This window comes from Lutjanus erythropterus, chromosome 15 (genome assembly GCF_056507025.1).
Source record: "Lutjanus erythropterus isolate fLutEry1 chromosome 15, fLutEry1.hap2, whole genome shotgun sequence".
NCBI classification, from domain to species: Eukaryota; Metazoa; Chordata; class Actinopteri; order Lutjaniformes; family Lutjanidae; genus Lutjanus; species Lutjanus erythropterus.
Window position 1 is genome coordinate 28,583,760 of NC_139331.1, and position 21,785 is coordinate 28,605,544.

General features: G+C 42.1%; 1 protein-coding gene across 13 annotated transcripts in view; it reads right to left on the reverse strand.

Moving 5' to 3' along the window:
• nhsl1b (NHS-like 1b) overlaps positions 1-21,785 on the reverse strand; it is a 162,025-nt gene that overhangs the window by 7,305 nt on the left and 132,935 nt on the right. For 6 of the 13 annotated variants that reach the window (XM_084737978.1, XM_084737981.1, XM_084737988.1 and 3 more), the window contains exons 3-6: positions 17,175-17,302; positions 12,511-12,703; positions 7,972-8,103; positions 1,512-4,796 (exon numbers count right to left, since the gene is read on the reverse strand). In XM_084737978.1, the coding sequence (XP_084594104.1) occupies positions 1,512-4,796; positions 7,972-8,103; positions 12,511-12,703; positions 17,175-17,302 (3,738 nt within the window). Of the gene's footprint in view, positions 1-1,511; positions 4,797-5,894; positions 6,584-7,971; positions 8,104-12,510; positions 12,704-17,174; positions 17,303-21,785 lie in introns of those variants that run through there. The other 7 variants (XM_084737979.1, XM_084737986.1, XM_084737983.1 and 4 more) reach the window with 5 other exon arrangements.

The window sequence follows — 21,785 nt, forward strand, 5'->3', positions numbered from 1 at the left end:
GCTTTGGAGGGTAAAATGAATTTTACAGCTGCCTGGAGAGCTGGCCACACAGCTGGCAGGCATGCCAACCGTACAGGATTGTGGTAACGGGCTTAGGTGATACGCAAATGAAGGTTCGGACCGACACCATCTAAAGCGTCGGTTCTGCCCTCACAAATTCTGCAAAATTCTGACTTTGATTTGATTTTGAAACTTAAAAGCTACATTAAGTCCAGTCAAATCTCATGGGGAACGTTTGGCTGGAAGGTTGTCGGTGGTTGTTTTATCACACTTGTTCAGAAGTCTCATCGCTCAGGCTCCTCCAGCTGCTGGAGGAAATCGTGCAGGGCTGCATCAGATTACTTTGAAATGTTGTCAGTTACTGAATACAAATTACACGGCAGTTTCTGTCTTTTCTGTCATGATCCTCCAAATCCACAATTCAATATCACTTTTGATTTTAAGTTCACGGTTGGATTTGATTTTTCAGTTTTTTGATGTTAACATTTTTATTATGCCATTTCTAGACTATCAAGTCTCGATTTGTAAAGACAAACAAACAATCAGTGGTTTTATGATCTGACATTTATATTTTAAATTCTTTTTTAAAAAAGATAGTCAGTATGATATGATATGCATGTGATTTATAAAACTTTGTTGTCTTTTAAGTGTGGTTTTCTTTTTAGGACGTGCACCAGGTGCCATATGTAGGCAGGAGTGGAGAGAAAAACAGGGAGAATCTCAGATTTTGCATTTCAGTTTGATTGTAGAAACTGAAAGCTCATTTCAAGCGTTTTTTTAATTTAATATTAAGACTAATTAGTAACATAATTCAATCTAATTCAAATACTTTGGAATTACACTTGGACTGCTTCAAAATCAATCAATATTGCACCCAATACTAAAAAAAATGGACAAACCACAAACCTTTTTTTTCTTTTTAAACATCTCAAAACATTTCAGTGCAAATATCTGCCACAAAGTGCAGCGCTTGTCAATAACGTGTTTATCAGAAGTTAAAGAGCACTGGTTATCATGACAAATTTAAAACTGTCATATTTTAATCAAAAATGAACTGAAATAATCCTTGACATTGTATCTATAATCAAATACCACATTTTTCAAATGTAATCTAATTATAGTTACTTATTTTTTAAAATCTATCTACTATCCAGAGATTTAGGCAGAATTAGTGACTATTTGGGACAAAAATTATTTTTAACATCACACATATAATATTACTTTTCAATATAATGTGCAATTTTACATTCATTATCAGGTGTGGCATTACCTTTTACTACTTTTCAATATTATTGCCAAAATAACTTTCAATACCACTTTTCTATTCTAGTTTATTGTACTTTACATTTTACTTATCTTACTTTTATTGTTATTCTGTTAGACACTGTTTTTTTGTATTTACTCATCTGAGAATTTTCTTTGGGATTAATATATTTCTATGTTATCTTATGATTGTGCTGTAATTCTGTGATTCCAAATAAAGGTAAACATAAAATAAAACAGAGACTCACCGGTGTCGTCCTCCTTGGAGCTGATAGATCCAGTCGTGCTACTTGTTCCATCTCCCTCCTCCTCCTCCTCCTCATGAGCCTCTCCGTTGGCACAAAGTTCATTGTCCAGACTTGTCTCCTGGCTGGCAGACGCAGAGACATGAGACTCGTCCTGGCTCACTGTGGACGTCTCACTGCTCTCTGCGGGAGGCTCTGAGCTCTCTGAAATTTCCTCTTCTTCCTCCTGTTGCTCACTTTTGCTCTCCTTCTCCTCTTCCTTTATTAGAATTTGCGGTGCATCTACCTCGTCTTCTGTTTGTGACGGGCTGCTCGTGTCCTCATGCTGAGATGGAAGCTGCTCGCTGATTGGCTGGGGGGTAAACAGTGGGACAAAGGGGATTTTGGGTTTCTTGGAGACTGCTGGGGGCTTCTGTTTGACAGGAGAGCTTTGGGAGCTCTGTGGGGGACTGTGCAGTGATTCTTTTCCATTTAAGAGAAAGTAACTCTGATCCTCAGGTTTTCCATTGATGACAGCACTATCCGGTGTGTAATCTGTGATACTGCAGTCTAAAGACAGCTCCTCTAAGAGTTTAGACACAGGCGATGGTGAGGAGTGACGTGAATCTTCGTCTCTGGTGCAGTTTGACAGGGGTAACACAGTGGGATGCTCCAGGGAGTGAGATTTCTCCAGAGTCTGGGGTTTTAGATCCTGAAGGAGGTCCACGCCTGTCTCCTGAGCTTTGGTGTCGTCTGATTGGCCGTTAATCTCCTTCTCTGGCCGTTTAACAGAGCGGAGCTGAACACTCTGCAGGGCAAACGGGGTGATCAGGGGCTTAGACGAATGTGTAGGGGTGCTGGAAGGAGCTGGTTTAGGCGCATCTTTCACTGCCTTTACAGGAGACGGGGAGGGGACAAAAGCAGGCAGTGGAGGAGGTGGAGGGGGCCCCATGGAGGGGACAGGAGGGGGAGGCGGAGGGGGAGGACTGAAGCTCCCATTTAAGGATGAACTGGGCGGGATTAGCATTTCAGGAGATGGAGGAGGAGGGAATTCGGGGGAGGTGGAGCATTCAAGGCTCAGATTTGGACCCTGTGGAGTGGTTGGTAGTGGTGCAGCAGCCGAAGGAGTGCCAGCACTGGATGTTGGTGGTAGAGGAGGAGGGAAGGGCGGAGGTGGGCTGAGCGGGGTGCTGGGAGCTGAAGAGGAGGATAGGGGTAAGGGTGGAGGTGGTGGAGGAGCAGGTCCGCAGCTTTTGAGCGAGTCCGAGGTGTTAGAGGACAAAGAGGTGGAAGAGGAGGACATGGAGACAGAGGAGAGGAGAGATGATTTCCTCTCAGGTACTTTGGGTTTGGGGCGGCTGCCCGACGGAGACATGGACCTGACGATGGAGGGCACCGGCGTTCCAGCTGTGGGGGTGTTGGACTGGCTGGAGTAGCCGCTGGATGGTGAGGTCAGTCTGTGCACCCTGTCCGGCGAGGAGGTGGACATTTTGGGTTTCACCGCCACACCGTCCTCCTGTCCCGGAGCTCTTGGTGCCTGGCTCTGAATCTCACCTCTGTTTTGTAATTCTCCTGGGTGAGCTCCGCCCGACATGTTGTCTGTGGCGTGGGCCGGAGGCGTCTGCGCCCTCTGGTCTCCTTGGTTACGAGGGAAGTCCATGTAGTAGCCCCAGGAATCAGCGTAATCTGAGCGCAAGCTGCTGGTCTCGCTGTGAGCAGGCGTCACATGACAGAGCGAGTACACGCTGGATACGCCGCCACAGTTGGGGTTAGCTGCTAGTGATGCTGCAGAGCTACCTGCACTGATGCTACTCTGACTGCGTGGCCGCAGCACCCAGGGGTCATCATAATCGCTGCTCGGGCTGTGAGAGGGCGAAGAGGGTGACGCTCCTTTACCTTTCCCTCCTCTCAACCCCATCTGCAGACTCTGCTGCAAGCTAGCGATTAGAGTCTCATTGAGCTGGTTTGGCCCGCTACCACCGCTGATGGCGCTAACGCCTCCGAGGGGCTTTTTTGGGCCAGGCTTGCGTCTAAGAGAGTCTGTACGAGCTGGGGGCAGCGGAGGCTTCTTGGCCTTGCGGAGGGAGATGCTGCGGGACAGAGAGCGATCACTGTACAAGCTTGCAGAGTCTTCCTGATTGGCCATCTCCCGGCACTCGTACATGCTGTGCCTGGTGGCTCGTCCGGCTGCTGCGCCGTGCCCGCTGCCGTGGCTGCGAGAGCGCAGACCGGAGTCCATGTGCATGGAGGTGTAGTATCCGTCGTTGTCTTGGGAGTAGAGGGAGCTGGAGTCAGTAGTGGTCCTGGAGGAGAGGTCCAGGCTGCTGTACAGCTGGTTTATTGGGGTGGAGCAGCTGGAGGTCAGAGTGCGATGTGGGACCACCACGTTTTCCGGTGTGTCGTAGATCCACTGCTCCTCTGGCAGAGCAGACGGCGGTGTGGGGGCCAAGGTGCTGTGGCTGTGCACGCTGCTGTCCGAGTGGCCCGACTCGCTGGCAGGTGCCGCGACTACAGGATTCTGTGGTGTGTGAGTCGGGGTAGAAGTGGCCAAAGCCGGGCAGGTGGAGCTGTGTGTGAAGGCTGCTGGACTGGCGATCAGGGGGTCGGTGTTGGTGGAGGATGCCAGGCTGAGTGGCCGAGCTGTGGGGTACGCAGAGGCCGGGGAGTGGGAGGTGTTGAGGGTGATGACCTCAGAGGAGCTGGAGAGGGTGGCGTTAGGGATGACTGATGTGGAGTAGGCGGCATGTGGGGACACCACACACGCTGGACCACCACCCCACTCGTTGGACTGCGTCCCCCTCAGCTCCTGAGACTTGGGGCGTGGCAGCGTGCCCGTCCTCGGTGCGTTTCTCATGTGCACCACCGTATCGTCAACCTGAAGCTTTCCGATCTGCCTCTGAGGCGTTGTTTGCTCCTCCGACTTGATGGGGGTGCTGCTGTAGATGGGGTCGGCGCTGAGCGACACCCTGGCGCCCTGTCGGGGCAGACTGTGAAACCGGGAGGGATCTCCGTTAAAATGATGTGGCAGCATCAAGATCCCGGAGCTGTCGCTGCTGGAGATGGATATACTTCCTGTCGAAGAGGAAGCAGAAATGCCGGCCATCTGAGCAGCGATTCCCTGTCCTCTCTGAGCACGGATTCTCCTCATGGACGGTGGGACGATCTTCACTTCTTCTGTCTGGCAGCTGGAGTCTCTAGTCTGGGAACGTCGGAGCGTTGAGTTGACGCTCCCAACTCGGCCCAAGGTAGAGTACTGTCCCGGGATGAACATGGAATGCGGCCGAAGCTCTCCGCCGTGTCCTTTTGCTGCTGTCAAAGGAAGACAGAAAACAAGATAAACACATGATTGTTGGAAATATCTCATTTACTAGGCTATGTTTACTTTGCTGCTAGGCCTGCAACTAATGATTATTTTCATTGTTGATTAACCTGTTGATCATTTCCTCAATTAATCAATTAGTTTTTTGGTCCATAAAATGTCAGAAAATGGTGAAAGATGTTGATCAGTGTTTCCCAAAGCCCAAGGTGACATCCTCAAATGCAAAGTTTTTTCATTTGCCTGTTTTAAATATTAAAAAACATCAAAGACTAAAGTTAATTGTCATGTTAAAGGGCTCCCAGATAATGGTGACAATGTCCATCACAGTCCACAGTGATGACTAAATGTCTTGTTTTATCAGTCTATAACCAAACATATTCAGTTTAATATGATATAAAACATAGAAAAGCAGAAAATCTCCATATTTGAGAGGCTGAAAACAGCATTTTCTGCCAACATTGCATTTTAATTGCCCTGGGCAAGTGGGCAGTCATTATTATTGATCCCTGAAATGTCTTATTTTGTCCAAAGCCCAAAGATATTCAGTTTACTGTCCTAGAGGAGTGAAGAAACCAGAAAATATCCACATTTTAGGATCAGAATATTTGGACATGTTCTCATAAAAGTGACTCAAAAGGATTAATCAATAATCAAATAGTAGTTGTCCACCAATCGATAAACTGACTCTATTCTCTAGCCTCCTCCTTCCTCTCTGTAACTTCTTCAGCCACAATGCCTTCTGCTTCTTTGACCATCTTATAAACTGTGGTCACAGGGAAGCTAATTAATTTGATTTGCTGTAACCCTGTCTCATGCGTTAATAACTTCTGGTCGTCTTCATTAAGGAGGAAAGGATATGAGGGGAGACAGAGAGACTCCCTGCTGTGCCTCTGGCTCTGTCTGATAGAAACGCAAATAGTCTGCTGGGGTCCAGGACAAACACATACATGGACGCAAAAAGACACACGTGCAGGCATACACACTGTTGCCATGGTCATGCACTGCCATACAGAACAGGACGGACAGAAAATACAGACAGACATGGAGACAAGGACACACAAAGACACACACACACACGGAGAACATACCGGCTAGTAAACAAACAATTTGAAGAATGAGTTGTAAAAGCAGAGAGGATGTCTAGTGTGTCTCCCATCTGTGGTGGCTCTCCTGTTGATGCTCGTATCCCAGAACATACACACTCCTTTCTGTCCTCTCTCCCCCTGTCTCGTTGTCTCTAAACCACACATGCACTCTTCTTCCTTCCTCCTTCCTTTGCTAAAAGCTGGAGTGACAGCTTGGCTGCTGCTGCTGCTGCGATAGATTAAGCTGCAGGTCTACTTTCGCAGTGCAAGGAGAGGGAGGGGATGAAGCACTGGGACAATTACCCCGGCCCAGTAATCATGACATTCAGAGGCTGCTGTCGTCGTCAGCTGGGCACTAACCAGACTTTAAAGCTCTTTTTCCGATCAGCCTTGGCGATCTTATCACACACACAGAGAAATGACATTCTCCTTAAACGCTGCAGCTCAAAGACGTGTAAATAAACATCAGGCACGCGGTGCCGTCAGCACAGACAGCCACAGTGTCAGCTTAGTAAGCTTAGTGCCCGCTTAACACCCGGCTCAGCTGAGTAACTAACGGTGGAGGACCTCTGAACCGTCATATTATTGTTATTTAACCCTCATCTGTTTGGAGGGAGTGAGTAGGAAGAGAGAAGGATTGTGGGGTCTTTTAGGTGTCCGTGATCAAGGGGCCCACTATCTCAAAATCAGTGCATGTTGGTATGAGTGTGGAGAAACAGGAAGCTAGATTTAGTATGGCAGGAAAATTTTCATTTAAGTATCATTGGAAAGTGCCATTTCCTGCAATACAGAGCCTTCAGTCCTGACCAATAAAGCTGCTCTTTCACTATAAAGCTCAGTTTATATTTTACTATGATATATAAAAGTTTTAGTTTTTATTGTGCTCTGTATTTTCAGCAGTGAGTGACACATAAACACGGGATCCAACTCCTTTAACAATTCCTTTCGTGTCTGTAAGAACACATGACACAAGATAAAAGGCATCATAGTGTCTACAGTCTTCTTGTCAAGTCAGCATCAATAAAAATCTGTTGCTTCAACTCTGTGCTATTTTAGTGGGAGAAGACAGAAGGAACGAGAGCCAAACTGTTTCAAAGACAAATGAAGACACGCCAAATTAAACACATATGGGTGACACTGTTGATTCCCTGCCTATCATGTGTGTGAATGTATTTAAGAGGTTTTTTTTTTCGTCCTTTATCAAAGTAACTACCAGGTTTCGTGCTTGTTTGGAGCTGGAGAAGTCGCATCTACCTCTGGAAATCTGTTACATTTTATCAGGACATCAAAACAAGAAAAGACAGCTCAGAGTTTCGTGACCACCTTACAGATGATTGACTGTGGAAGGATTTTGCCTTGGCCTTCTCTAATATTCAAAAACAGCAAAGTTGAGACAAGAGGAGATGGAAAAGCACACATCTGCTCCTCCAAGTGTAATAACGTGGGTGAAGATGCTCCTTTTGCTCCATTGCTCAAGCGCTTATGCATGTTGGTAAGTCAGACGCACACGGGACACATGCTAAAGATTATCAATACAGCCACAGGATTAAAGCACGGACACACAATTAACACACACACAAACACACAATTCACAAAGACAGGACTGCAGAAAGTTGACCCCGAAGGATTATGGCACAAACCCCGCGCTTAACTTCTCCTATGTGACAAGACTTTCCAGCTTAAAGTCTAAAATGAGATTTTTCTAGAGGAGGAAAAAGGGCAAACTTAAAACCACAAATCTACTGAAAATGATTTCATAACTGGTTCCTGGCCGTGGACACAGTGAAGCAGGGTGGAGGAGAGGAGCAAATGAGGACACTTGGTATATAGAACTGAAACAGGGAAAGACTGAACAACTGCAGGGCCTTGATCCAACACTGTGGACTTGCATGTGTCATTTTCTCCCTCTTAATATGACTTACTCAGAACAATACTGGTGGCGGGGTGAGTTAAAGTATAAATCCACACAGAGTCAGTACGGTTATAGGAAGTAGCGAAAGAAGGAGGGATGCTTGTCCAGAGTGTTGGTTCAGGTCTGTGGACAGTAGAGGGCAACGTATTGGCCCACAGTGATCCATACCTAGCTCCTGGTTGATGTTGTCAGGCAGCCCTGATATAGTCTTTCTGCGTTTGACCTTCTTGGGCCGGCGGGACACGGTGTCAGTGTTAATGAGGGAGCGCCGGATGCTCGCCTGTCGGTCAAACACTGCCCCTGGTAGCCGGGAGGGCGAGAGCAACGCAGGCGGACACACAGGCAAACACAAGTCGGTTAGTTGGAACTCAACAACATGCAGAAAGTGTTTTTTTTTTTTTTTTTTCTCAGTTGGACATGCAGCATCATCAGGGCAGGAAACCTAAAGGGTCAGTTCAACCAAATGATGAAAAAACATGTTCTCACCTCCCTCTAGGGGCCCAGGCTTTGAGATATCTTTTACAGTTTGTGGTGCCACTTCAATTCACTGTGCATGGAAACCTGTTTGTGATGCCCACAGAATTTTTAAAGTTTTCAAATGGACTAAAAAGTTGTTCCACTTAAAACTATAGCCTAACTGTTTACCAACTGGATTTTTGAGTCTGATGAGGATGATCAATATTGGAGAGGAGGGATGTAATAATATATCTAATATCATAATATTGTAATAAAGATGTCTCAATACTGTTGTGGGACTGTGACGATATCTGCCACAATATTACACGGTTAATTATTATAATTTTATTATATTTCATAAAAGTACAGCTACTGGCTGTTGCATTGATTTTGTTTTGCAGTTGCACATAAGTCAACCATTCATTGCCAAAGACAATTAATGATAATTTTTTTTTTTTTTTTTTTTTTTGCACATGCATAGTTCATGGCTGACTGCTTTTACTTTATTTTATTAAAGAAGAAAAACTGAAACACTTTATGTTAAAAGGTAATAACAAATTCTATATGAAAAAAATATTCAAATCATTTTAATTTATTTTTTAATTTGCAATAAATACTGTATGGCAAACTTTTTAATCATATTATCATACCTCTTGTTTCTAGCCTGTGTGTGTACAGCTCTCAGTACTTTTGTAGCTTCTAATTGAATCTCTGTGGTCTGAAGTTTACTTCCCCTCCCATGACGTTGTTTGTACTATGAGGTGTCTGCTTTACTGTTTCACATTTGCTTTCAGCTAATGAACATTTCCTTATTTGAGTGCTTCATAATAAAAACTTTTAGATAACAAAATAATGGGTCACTTCTATTGTGAAAAATTTATAAGAAATAAAATGTTTATCCACCATTCAGACGCTTAACTAAAGATGAGTGGCTATCAGTTAAATACACATCTTCAAGCAGGTGCAGACTATTGACAGTGAGGTCTGCATGGGCATGTTTCAATAAATACAAGTGTAATTGTTCAATGCTTTGAGCACCACAAATAAAATTGTATTCACCTCCATTTACTGGGGTGGAGGCAGGTATGTAAACTTGGGCAAATAAAAGTAAAATGATCTATACTACAATATACTACTAAACAAAAGGGAGAAAATGTTCTTCTGTCATTTGAGTGACCTGACCCTTTAAGTCCACCAGCCAAAGTGCACAGAAATTTACTAAATTTAAAGAGACTGACAAAGAAAACTTTGCATTTTCGGCTGATGGTTTGTGTTAATTTCCAACCCTGAATATAAGTAACTGTAGTGTAAACATACATGTAAGATGTGTGAGATGTAGTGTGCATGCTCGTATCACAAAGACACACATGCACAGGACAGATATGAGGTGAAGAAAGCGCACACACACACACACACTCTTTCATTCTTCTCAATATCCTTCTCACTTTCTGTCCAGTTTCCCTGAAGGAAGAGCAATATCTCACTAGGAGCTGCTCTTCTTTCTGCTATTTGGTGAGCTTGTGACAGCCTGCAGGCGTTAGGGAAATAGAAATTGATATGAGGGCAGATAGTGTCTATCACATCCCCCCTCAAAGCGACAGAAAACTCCCTGATCTCCTTCTATCTGTGTGTGTGTGTGTGTGTGTGTGTGTGTGTGTGTGTTACTCTTTCCCAGTAATCTGAAGTGACAGGAGATGAAGTCAGCAGTGATTTGTGTGGACTGGGACCACATTAAGCACTCATTAGCGTGTAAAGGATGACGGGATCGCAGTTAAATTGGTTTTGACAACAGCAAAATTATACTGAACTGCAGTTTTTGGAGTTTCTGATCGGTTCTTCATCTTTTTTTTTTTTACATCTTATATGAAAAATCTGTCTGATGTGAGTTTACATCACACGAGCTGCAGTCTAATATGTCACACCCATTCTTGAGAACTGGGACAAAACACGTCCTACCTTTAAAAAAATCATTACAACTGACGCACTGAAAATGTGTCTAGGGATTTATATATATGAAATATATGCAATTTCATAAAATGTTTTGGTTTGCTTTCATTCTTTTTAAATTTCTGAACTTGCGCTGAACTTCCAACAACTAAAACATGTTAAACGCTTTCGAGCAATGCTCACTGATAACATATATTTTTTTTCTTATAAAAATGTAATGAGGCTTAAAAAAGTCTAGCTATACTTTTTTATTAAAAGGTAAATGTATGTTCACAAGGATTTATCAAATGAGTTCTTGTGTTCTAAACTATATTAATTGTTGTTTATACAATATTCATATTTTTATGAATCCTCCTCTATATATTCCTTGTTTACTCACTGATTATTTATTATTTTTTATTGATGCACTTTCCATTTTTGCCATCCACTTTGCTGCTGTAATACTGAAAATGTCCCCACTGTGGGACTAATAAAGGAATATTTTATCTGTGACAAAGACAAATGACATTATCAACAGAAACAGAGCAGAAAGTGGGTTACATTATAATTGTATTTATTTCTTGAATAAACAGATATCCAACTTTTTGATTACGGAGCTATTAAATAATCTTGCATTTAATGCAATAAAAACTATTAAACATTTCCTACATGTTTATATTATAAAACTATGACTTTTTGTGTGTCCAATGAAGTTGATGAAATTCAAGTCCTCAGCTTCAAATAAATGCTATTTAATAAAAACTTAAATCACTTGTTACAGGGTTTAACAGCCAAGAGTTTGATCTTTCGAAATATTTTTCATAGCATCATTGAAGATTCCCCTCAAAGTACAGCTTTGTCCCAAATCTCAAGAAAGAGTGATTGAAGTAAATAAAAACTGTCTAAATGAGATGTTATATCTCTAAGAGTGTTTGTGGCTCATGTTGGGCGGAGAAATGAGAAATGTGTCACGCCAACGGGGGAATTGCGTGGACACGTTCTGCTGTGTACGAGTGTTGATCTGTCAAACGCCCTGTGATCTGACATAAAGTCAGTGAAAAGCCTTGACCCCTGGATAAGCTGTCAAACGATTTTCACACACAAACGCTCGCTCACATGCGCATAAAGGAAGGTGAAGGTCGCTCGCTCTCCAAGACGCATGAAGGAAGAGGAGACCACACACACACACAGAGGTGCATGAGGAGACGCAGACATCCATGACTGACACATACACTTCTTTCCTCTGCGGATGACTGGATGCAGTAATTGATTTAGTCTGTATCCACTTAGCCTCAGAGGGTTGATTAAAGGACCAGTCTGACATTTTGCTTGTTTGGCTCATTCCCTTAATGCTGCTTTTCTGAGAATCAGACGAGAAGACCAATAAAATCACGATACATGAAATTAAAGGTCTAGTAAGCGATTTCTGGAGAAAGACTGTTGCTGGTTGTGTCACATTCACAGGTTGTGAAATACTGACAGGAGGAGGAGCAGAGGTTTAGTTGGCATTTTTGGCAGTTAGTTAAATATGTTGTTGGGTTTGCTGCATACATTCATGTTGCGCTCAACATTAATTAAAAGCTTAGGTAATCTGGTTTTTCATCTAGCGCCACCATCAGGTCAAAATTTTTAAATCTGTCCAATATTTTGACCGACACAACTAATGACATTCCCATCAGCCTCAGCTGTGCTTTACGTTTAGTGTTAATTTGCAAATAACAGCATGCTAACATGCTAAGACAAGATGTAGTCTGTGTCTTTCCCTCCTCTCTTTGAAAGTTTGTCCTCGTCTCTGGTCAAGAGTCCTCTGTATTTTCAGTGTTTAGGACGTTGTTCTTCCTGCCTGACCCTCTTGGATTTGTTTGCCCTCTGTAAGCCTTTTATATTTTGTCTTTGTATCTTCAGTTGAGTATTAAATCATTTGAGCTGTGCCAGCTCTGCCTCCTGTCTGCATTTCAGATCCGTCCTCCTGTTTTTCTGCTATCCTGCTTGACACATTGTGACACAGACATGAAACTGGTATTGATTTTCTCATTTAACTCTCAGTAAAACAACAATTGAGCAATCCAAAAATGTCAGAAAACTCCTTTCAGACAAACAAAACAGAATGTTGTGATTGTTGGTGAGAGGTTAATGTCACAGAACAGACACCGGGGATGAAAAAGACCAGATCGAACTCAAAGTAGTTTGATCTTTTCCATATGGAACAAATGGGCTGAGACTTTTTTTGTTTTTCACTATCATCACTGATGGGGACTGGTCGCTATTCGCTAGTGGCTGAGAGATGGACAAAATGATTCAGCGACTGTTACCAAGAGGTCGTACCTGTGACGTTGATGGCGACGATGTCTGTGGGCACGGCCTTGGCCGTCTGCCTCATCTTCTCCTCTGGGGTGGGGAGGGGCGGGACCTTGTTCCATACCACCTGTCCGTCAACCTCGGACCCCTCCCCTCCTTCACCCAGCGGGGTCTGGGGCCTCATGGAGCTTTTGTCGTCCTCCGTCGACGAAGCTGTGGACTGCATGAGAGAGAGGAAAGATGGGTTAAATGCACAGTATGTAAATTCACCCACTAGGAGTTTCTAACTTCAAAACAATACCAAAAGACGTAGGTTGATGACGTGAAGTAGCAAGGGATCATGGGAGGAGTTCACTGTTAAACAACCACCACTGCTGATGAAAATTTATCTGATGTGACTCAAGCAGAAATAATGTTCTCAAACACGGTAATGTATTAAAGCTTTATTCATGTTACTTTTAGTCAAATTTGTTCCGTTACTTCCTTCCTCATTCTCGTATTTGATGTATCCTGTATTTTCCCAGAAGTGTTAGTAGGAAGTAGGAAACGCACCGACGCCTTGAATAAATTGCAGATTTCTCTGGGTTTGAACATGGTTGGAAACATTTTGGATAATGTACACAACTCACTTACTGTCCATTCAAGGCTTTTCATGGCTAAAAATGCCTGATTTCATGACAGGTTTCCTAAAGAAAATATGACACGTTTCAGTGATTTTAGGCATTTTTTACAATGAAATTGCAGAACTAGGTGATAACGGACGAAAGAAAACTGCACTCTGATCTGAATCTTTTAAGTAACCTTACCAAAAGACTTCAGAATGACAAAAAATCTAACAAAATTTATTTGTAAATGGAAAAGTGCACCTGGGGGTTATTCCACAAAGAAGCAAAATCGTTTTAGAGCTCAAACCCAGTCAAAACACCCTCAATAACAATGACAGGCCTTGTGTTCTTTTCAATACCTGTGAGAAACTAAAAAGCTAAAAACAGTAAATAATCAGTTCATTGAGTCATACATGTATGACTTTCATGGTTGTTGGAGCTCATGGGAGGCTACAATGATTGGTCAAGTTTGCAGAGAAGTTGTGCAGAATTGACAGGGATTGGTTGAATTTGTGTTAATTGTTGCGACTGCAACACAGCAGCTCCCTGGAGGGTCTGATATTAAAACTCGAACAAGACGTAAAACATGAAGCGGTGCAAAGAGACGGAAAAGGAAATGGAAAATGAGCAGAGACGGGAAGAAAAGGGAGGTGAAAGAGGAGAGGAGACGGAGCAAAGGGAGCGAAGAGATAATAGAAACAAGGAATGAAAAGGAGAATAACAGTGACAGGTAATTGAGATGGGAGGAGGAAGAGAGTCGAATACAGAGGGGAGAGAAAGTGAAAAGACAGGAAAAGGGAGTGACAGAGGTGAGGTGGGATGAAATACAATGTGCGGTTAATGAGAGGCAAAGAAAACAAAGATTTTGTCATAGTGAATGAAAGCACAGAACTGATGAATAAAGAAAAATGTCAAGGTAACATGTCGAGATAACAGGAAGTTGTGAGTGAATATTATAGAATAGAATATAACTATAACTGACAGACTCTACAGGATACACTGACACACACAAACAGCCTTTAATATATTACATTGCTGTGACCTTTAGTAGCTTGTGGTGCAGTAAACATGTTTCACGAGCAATCAAACCCAAATGGAAACACACACACACACACACACACCCACACACACACACACACACACACACACACACACACACACACACACTCGCATCTATCAGAGTAAACTGACGGAGCGGCTGGAGATGGCAGGATAAAAACAAGAGAGAGAGCAACAGCGAGAGAATCACTCATGCATTAAACTGTGTTCGCACACTAACAGCTCTCAATCCTGACCTGAAGTGGAATTTACTGCAGAGAGGCAACAGACAACAACGTATTACTGCAGCATCCAGGCTTGAAATAGAGCAGTTAGTCAACAAACAACCAGCAATTTCCAGTTTGCCGAATGTTCAGGACAGATGTCCGTCTGAGATTTTTGAAATCATTATTTTGAATCGGAAAACACAGGTTTGGAAATTTAGAGCACAGTGGACACCAATAATCCAATCATTATCAAGATTCATGCAAAATGATTTTCAAACAGCAGCCAGTTATGAGCTTTACACTGTTAGTGGCACCACCAAGACGTACGCTTAGTGTCTCCATTTTCAGGTTGAGATTTAAACATGTTCATGAGTTATTTAAGGTTTTTCAAAATGAGCTATTTTGATAAAACTTAACGTATCAAAATTCTTTTCATAACTTTAGATGAGAAAAGTCTGTAGATGATCCTGACTGATTCTTGCAACGGTCGACCCATGGTCGGGAAGGAAAACGGGATTTTGATAAAATTGAGAGAAGTCATAAAATTTGACATTTCTGACGCAGAAGACGAACAGAGGAAAAATGCAGGTGGGTTAGGAGAAAATGAAATAAAATGGTGAAAAAAAATTGAGTCTAAGCCAAACCGAAGCGTAAACCTGATTGTTACAGCGTCACCTGGGGGTTAATGAGTTTGCAGCCCACCTGACCATTGTGGTGAGTTTTCGCCTTTAGTTTTTTGCTGCACAAACACTTTAGTGAAGAAGAAGAAGAAGAAGAAGAAGAAGAAGAAGAAGAGGGAAAAAGAAGGGGAGGAAGAAGGAGATCAACAAAATAACTCCTGTATAATAACACTAAAGACAACAATAATAAATTAATGCTTAAAAATTAAAAAAAAAAAAAAACATTCACAAATATTGAAGGTAACATTTGTAAATGAATCTGCAGGGATACATTTAGAACCCTACATAACAGATAAAACAAGGCAAACAAGAACAAAAATGAAATTTACCTCTGGCCTATCCAGACTGCATTAAATCAAGTAGGTCGCTATAAATTATTGCTGTGAGACTGGAAAAACAAAAAGCTGGAATAAAGTTCCAAATTCATCCAGTAGTCCTTCCCTGGTCCATTTCTGTTTATCCCAAACATCAGACTGGCTAGACACGACGGCTATTAGTGCTTTTCATACAAACCACACATGGATGGATGGATAAATGGGGGGAGGACGTAGAGAAAGAATCTGAGCAATAGTTTGGTGGTTAGCATGGCTTGTTATTTTGCATCATTGTGACTCGTCCAGGAGCCCTGTTTCTCCTTTTGAGGCTGCTGTCAGGCAAAGTTAGGCTCACTGGCCTCAGGACAACAGGAAGTGACGGGGAAGAGCGGGGACGGGGGACGAGCGGCGGAAAATGGGAAGCAGGGAGGACAGGGGAGGGGAGGGGAAAGGAGGAGGGGATTGGTTGGGGTTGAAGGGAAGGATGGCGAGGGCGCAGAAAGACAACAGCCAGTTATGAAGGTCAGGGGTCGAGGCAGGCATGGCCGCCATCGAGGGGCTCCGGGAGGACAAAGGAGACCCTGGTAATGACAGCAAAAGACCCTCTGACCCATTCAGGACCCCTCATATCACAGAGGAGAGGAGAGGAGAGGAGAGGAGAGGAGAGGAGAGGAGAGGAGAGGAGAGGAGAGGTAAAGAGGCATATCTGGCTGTCAGACCATTTACACTTCATCTCACACTAATGGTCTGCCAGTGAAAAGAGCAATAAATAACGTTTTCTGTCTCTGTTTCTTTTTCCATCTCTGCCTCGTTCTCTCTGTCTCCCTTCATGCATCACGCTCCTAAGAAATTACAGTCCTGCGACACTGGACGGTATAACAACAGCCCCACCAAGTGTGGAGGAAAGAGACAAGTATAATGGAAAAAAACAACAAAATTAGTGTGTGTTTATTCACAGTATATATTTTCTTCTGCCTGAAAAATTATGACAGTTTGGAAAATGAGACAAAAATACAACAAAGTAACTTTAAGTTTCCCTCTAGACATGTTTTAAAGAATTTAAAAATACTCTGCTCTTGTTAATATTTTGTTTATTTAACATGGTTCTCACACCTAAAATATTTTTTAATTGTTTGTTATCGGTTAAGGGAAATGCTCAAAATTTCAAACACTATGTGTCGATGCCACATTAACCAGTGTCAGTGTCACCACCAAAGTGGACCAGGCAAATTAAAAAAAAAACGGGAGAACTGCAGTTTTATTCTGGATAAACTCATTGTGATTTCATTGAGTCATGTTATATTCAAGGGTTTATTTTCTCAATGGAGCAGCAAAGTAGTTCCTCTAACTTACTCCACGTAGATCGTGAACCTTTGAATAATAAAACAACTCACTGAAATCAGCTGAGAAATGTTAAAGTGCTTTTCATCAAGAAGAAACACAGCTCCTCCATTTACTTGGGTTTGTTTACAGGTCAGTCTTGGCCTATCCAGTATGGCAGTGATGATGTTGTATAATCCAAAGGTTGTGTGATGCTTGTATGTATAACTATATATATAGCATTCTTTTTTAATGATCTGCACATCTGACTATATAATGTACGTTTATATCTGTGTTAAAAAAAAATTAGAAAGTATCAAGAGGGGAGACAAGAGACAGAAGTATAAACCGAGTCTGAGGAAATCATGCATTTTCATGTCTGGCCACTAGAGGGCAGACTGACACTGTTAAAAATCACTGGAAGGGAGTTGCCACGCTGCTGAATCAGCACTAGACTGCAAGGCACTGCTGGACAGTTGTGTGCAATATTTGTGTGTATGTGTGTACCTTCTTATCATTGTCGTCATCCTCGTCGTCCTGCAGGCTGCTGGTGGACTGTGTGGGGTCAGAAAAGGTGGGACCCTGAGAGTAGTACTGAGAGCTCCGGAAACCATCTTTCCTCAACTTGTCACATTCTGCAGGACAGACACAGAGACGGAGAAAGATGTTAGATATTTTGGACGAAAAAAAAAACAAAACAAAAAAACAGACTTGGACTGTACTGATCTCTGTCAGCGTGTCAGTCACGTGAGCGCCGGCCCCCGTTGGACGCTGCCCAGCGCTGCTCACACCTCCTCCCCGTCACCACCTGCTGTGACGGGACTGTGATGTATGTGTGTGTACGCCAGTGTGTGATAAGACTAGTGTGTATAAATGAATGTGTGCGTGTAACCAGAGGAGGGGGTATCAGTTTCAGTCTGTCACACACAGATGGCAGAACTGCCCCCCCCCAACCCTCTCAGGAGGCACTTAGCACATCATCTCTCTCTTTCTTCTTCTGCAAATATCTGCTAATGCATCCTTTGTCTCGTCTTTTAATTCCATTTTATATTCACGCGCTTCTTTTCCTGGTTTTAAGGCTTACAGTAAAATAAAATGCTATCAAAACATTTATCAAAATCTCATCATCCCTGCGATTTCCCTGCTGATATTGGAATTTGTCCACATCATTCAGCACTACTGTCCGTGTTTTTCTATTATATATGATGTTTTGGATGAACTGTATTTTTAAAGTTGAGCTAAAACTACTTTATGCACAATCTAAAAGATGACATGTCATGTTTGTATTATTTGAGAATTTCCAGTGTTAATTTAGAGAAAATGTGTACATTAAGATATATATTGTATATTGTGGAATGCCTAAAAATATTCAAATATTATGTATAAGTCCTCTCACCCAGATCTAACAGAGGGTTTTGTGTGTTTGCTGATCCTTGTAAACTGAGGGATAAAGACATCTAAACTGTGTGAGAACATACCTAATAACTTTAACATGAATAAATACAAACATTAGAGCTGCAACTATTGTTTTCATGATCAATTAATATGCAGATTGTTTTCACAATTATTCAAGGACTGATCATTATTTCCTAGAGCCCAAATCACATTTTCAAATTGCCTATTTTGTCCAAGCAAGAGTCCAGAACCTCAAAGACTCCTCATTCACCATCACAAATGACAAAGCAAAGCAGCAAATCCTCACATTTAAAGGAGCAATATGTGAAAACTGTGCATCCCAAAGTTAGTGCTGCAGTGTATTAAACAGGCTGAAATCTTATTTAATATACAGTCTGTGGTTGAAGTGAGTTGCGCCCATCAACCATCAAATGTGTGACATTTTTGCTTGAAAAATGACTGAAACGATAAATCAAAATATTCAACTAATCAATCAGCTCTAATTAACATCAACAACATTAATAGCACATCAACAGACATGCATGTCTTTTTTGTCTTTATCCCTGATCCATACTAATATAAAAATCCTCCCTGGTCTTTTATCTTCATTTATTCAGCGTGTGATGCCAAAATCAAGATCCCTTTCAGTGAATGACACACGTGCACATGCACATCAGTCCTCGCCTGGCACCTCAGCGCTGCTGCTTTTGATCCCTTTTATGTGCCATCTATCTCCATGGCTAATTACAGCCCGTCTCTGTGGAGAGAAACACTGCTGCATGTGTAATACTGTCGGTTAATGGATCCTAATGGGGCTGGCAAAGGTAGCTGCTGTAACACGGGGCTGATGTGGCAGCGGTGTGGAAGAAGGGCGATGATAATGAGGACGATGACGGGGTGCGCCGCCGCCGAGATGATTGGTGTTGCGTGATTGGGGACGGTTGATAAAAATAAATAAGCGTTGATGAGCTGAGCGCTGCTTGTTGCTAGGCAGAACTGAAGGGAGGGGACCAGAAAGTGACATGAGGGAAGATGAGCGGAAAGAATGAAGGACATTGAGGACAAAAATGTTATGAACAGGGTGTATCTGTGTGTATTTCACAGCAGCATGAGATTTAAATTCGTAAATATTAATAACCCAAGCAGTGTAGTGTGTATTTAGAGCCGCAAACAGGCACCAAAAGATCCACAAATGATAATAAGTGAAGAGGCAGTAAGTGTAAAATGTGAGAAATCTACACCTGTTTTAACAGTTGCCAGGTTGCAAACATTTTTAAACACTGGCAATCAATTCTTGACCTCTGGCTACCATCTATGGTAACCACTTTTTAACATATTAAAAACAGCAAAACATGAACCCAAAAATGAACAGATTTTTAATATTTGTTGCATTAATGATATTAAAATATTACTGTTACAGTCAGAACTGAAAGTGAAGCCAGACAAAGCTGTATTTGTAAGTGTCAAAATGGCAACTATACTTTTAGTTTCGGCAACAAAAAGCCGATGCCTGGTTGCCAGTCTGACAACTACTTTTAAACGTTAGTGTTGAGCCCTGAACACTAAGCTGATATGGTGAGGTTGTTGGAAAAAAGTTATTCAAAAAGCAGTCACAGAGAAAAATATCATTCAGTGTAATATTCACTTTCTTTTATTGCTCTAAGTTTGGTCTCCACCAACTCCTGAGAGAATCATCTGTCTCTTCAGCTGCTAAATGTTCCACCATGTTCACCAGCTGGTCACTAACTGTGTCTGTCTGCTGTTGAGTACTGAGCAAATAGTGTTCAGGGTTTTTTAGATGAAAACGGCTGAAAACTGCTGCTGAAAACTCTACATAAATCTTTGTACGGCTACAGATTTTGGTGATAATTCACATGAAACATGATTATGACGTGAATGGATGATGGTTATGCAACTGTCTTCTGTCTGACCCGACAACTAATGCATCATTCTTGGAATATTATTGACAACAATCACTCGTCTGTTACGTAACCTCCCTGATGTATTTCGACCTGTTGGCACGTTTACTGTAACTAACCAGCCGCCTGCGTAAGTCTCGCCGTTAAAGCACAAGCTGAAACCCATGTGAACGTGTGAAAGGAACGACAGAGTAGATGCACATTGCCATCTGATTGGTTATTGATTATTCTGCTTTGCAGAGGACTCGTGCACCTTGCTACGCTCGTGCTGGTGGCAGCAGATTATTGACTGGTTACACGTGCAGGTTGAGTCTGGTTTAACCCCCTGATATGACCTCTAAATTATAAAATAGCTTGTAAAAATGCAGTTATCAGTATTGCAAATATAAATTATGGAAGTTTAATAGCAACAGAGATACTTGTATTATTGCATTTGGGTTTACTATTAAAAACTGTAATTACTGAGAAAATACTACAACTGGGTTGCACCAAAGAAGTTTAATCAAATATTAGTTCTTTGCTCTGCAGCACAAATAAAATGTTATTTCCCTTTAGTACATGTTCATTGATTTAAAACAAAATTATAATAAATATGAAGATGCTTGCCTGGCCAAATTCACAAAAATAAAAAAAACAAAAGATAAATCTGAGTGCTAGTGGGACTTATTAAGTATAAAAGAGGGGTTCTGTTCCATATTGCTAAACAAAACATTACATTTTTTTTGTAAGCCAGCTAAAAAGTTTACATATTGTAGCTAGCTAGCTGAAAAGTTAATAAAATCTTACATACTTCGTTAGTTAGCTACAAGGTTTACAAAAAGTTACACTGTTGCTAGCTAGGTAAAAAGTTAACAAATCATTGCATTGTTTGCTTGCCACCTGAGAAGTTAAGGTGAGTTTGCGTACCTGTGGTGGCTCTAATTTCTCCTCCAACAACACATTAAGGGAAAAGAGACTGTCTATCAGTAACTGGCAGACTTTTAACTTTCAGAGGCAGAACAGTAGAAGAGATGCATCATCAAATCTCAACTGTCCTTCGATGTTCTTTGAGAAACTTCATTATTTTACCCAATCCATCAAAAAAAGCAGCTGCTTCAAAAGTTAAACCTCCTCAAGTTTTATTTTAATACCGACTGACATTAACTAATTAAATTTAATCTAGGTTTAGAGTGAAAAAGAGGTTTAAATTTGAACTTTCTTATTTTTCAGCTAGTTTAAACATTTAGTGTAATATAATAAGTGAAACCATTATTTAATTTGGTTTAAAAATTAATCCTTGTTGGTGCAACTCAGCATGTATTTCCTCATGACTCGGCTGTAGTTAGGTGTGTAGCATCGACTCTCAACAAGCCATTAAAGAGCTGAAACACACACACACACACACACACACACACACACACACACACACACACACACACACACATCAAGACTCAAATGGACAGAACAGGTGCTTTGAGTGGACACCTGCTGTCTTTCAGTTAGGACCCCTGGGGCTGGGTGGAGGTGACGGGATGACAGGACGGTGACAGGATGAAGGGGGGTGGCTGAATTTCTGCAACCTCCCAGGTGGTGTTTGCGTACGTTGCAACATCAATATTGCAGGAAGTAAGGTGCAGCAGCAACATCACAGGGGTCAAACAATGGGAAACACAAAGAAAAGTGTGTGTGTGCGTGTCTGTGTGTGTCTGTGTGTGTGTGTCAGAGCAGGTGACTCACGTTTTACACACTGTAAGCATCAGGTTACAACCGGCCCGTCCCCATTTATCTCCCTTTATCAGTCTCTTTTTTTTATCTGCTGGCACAC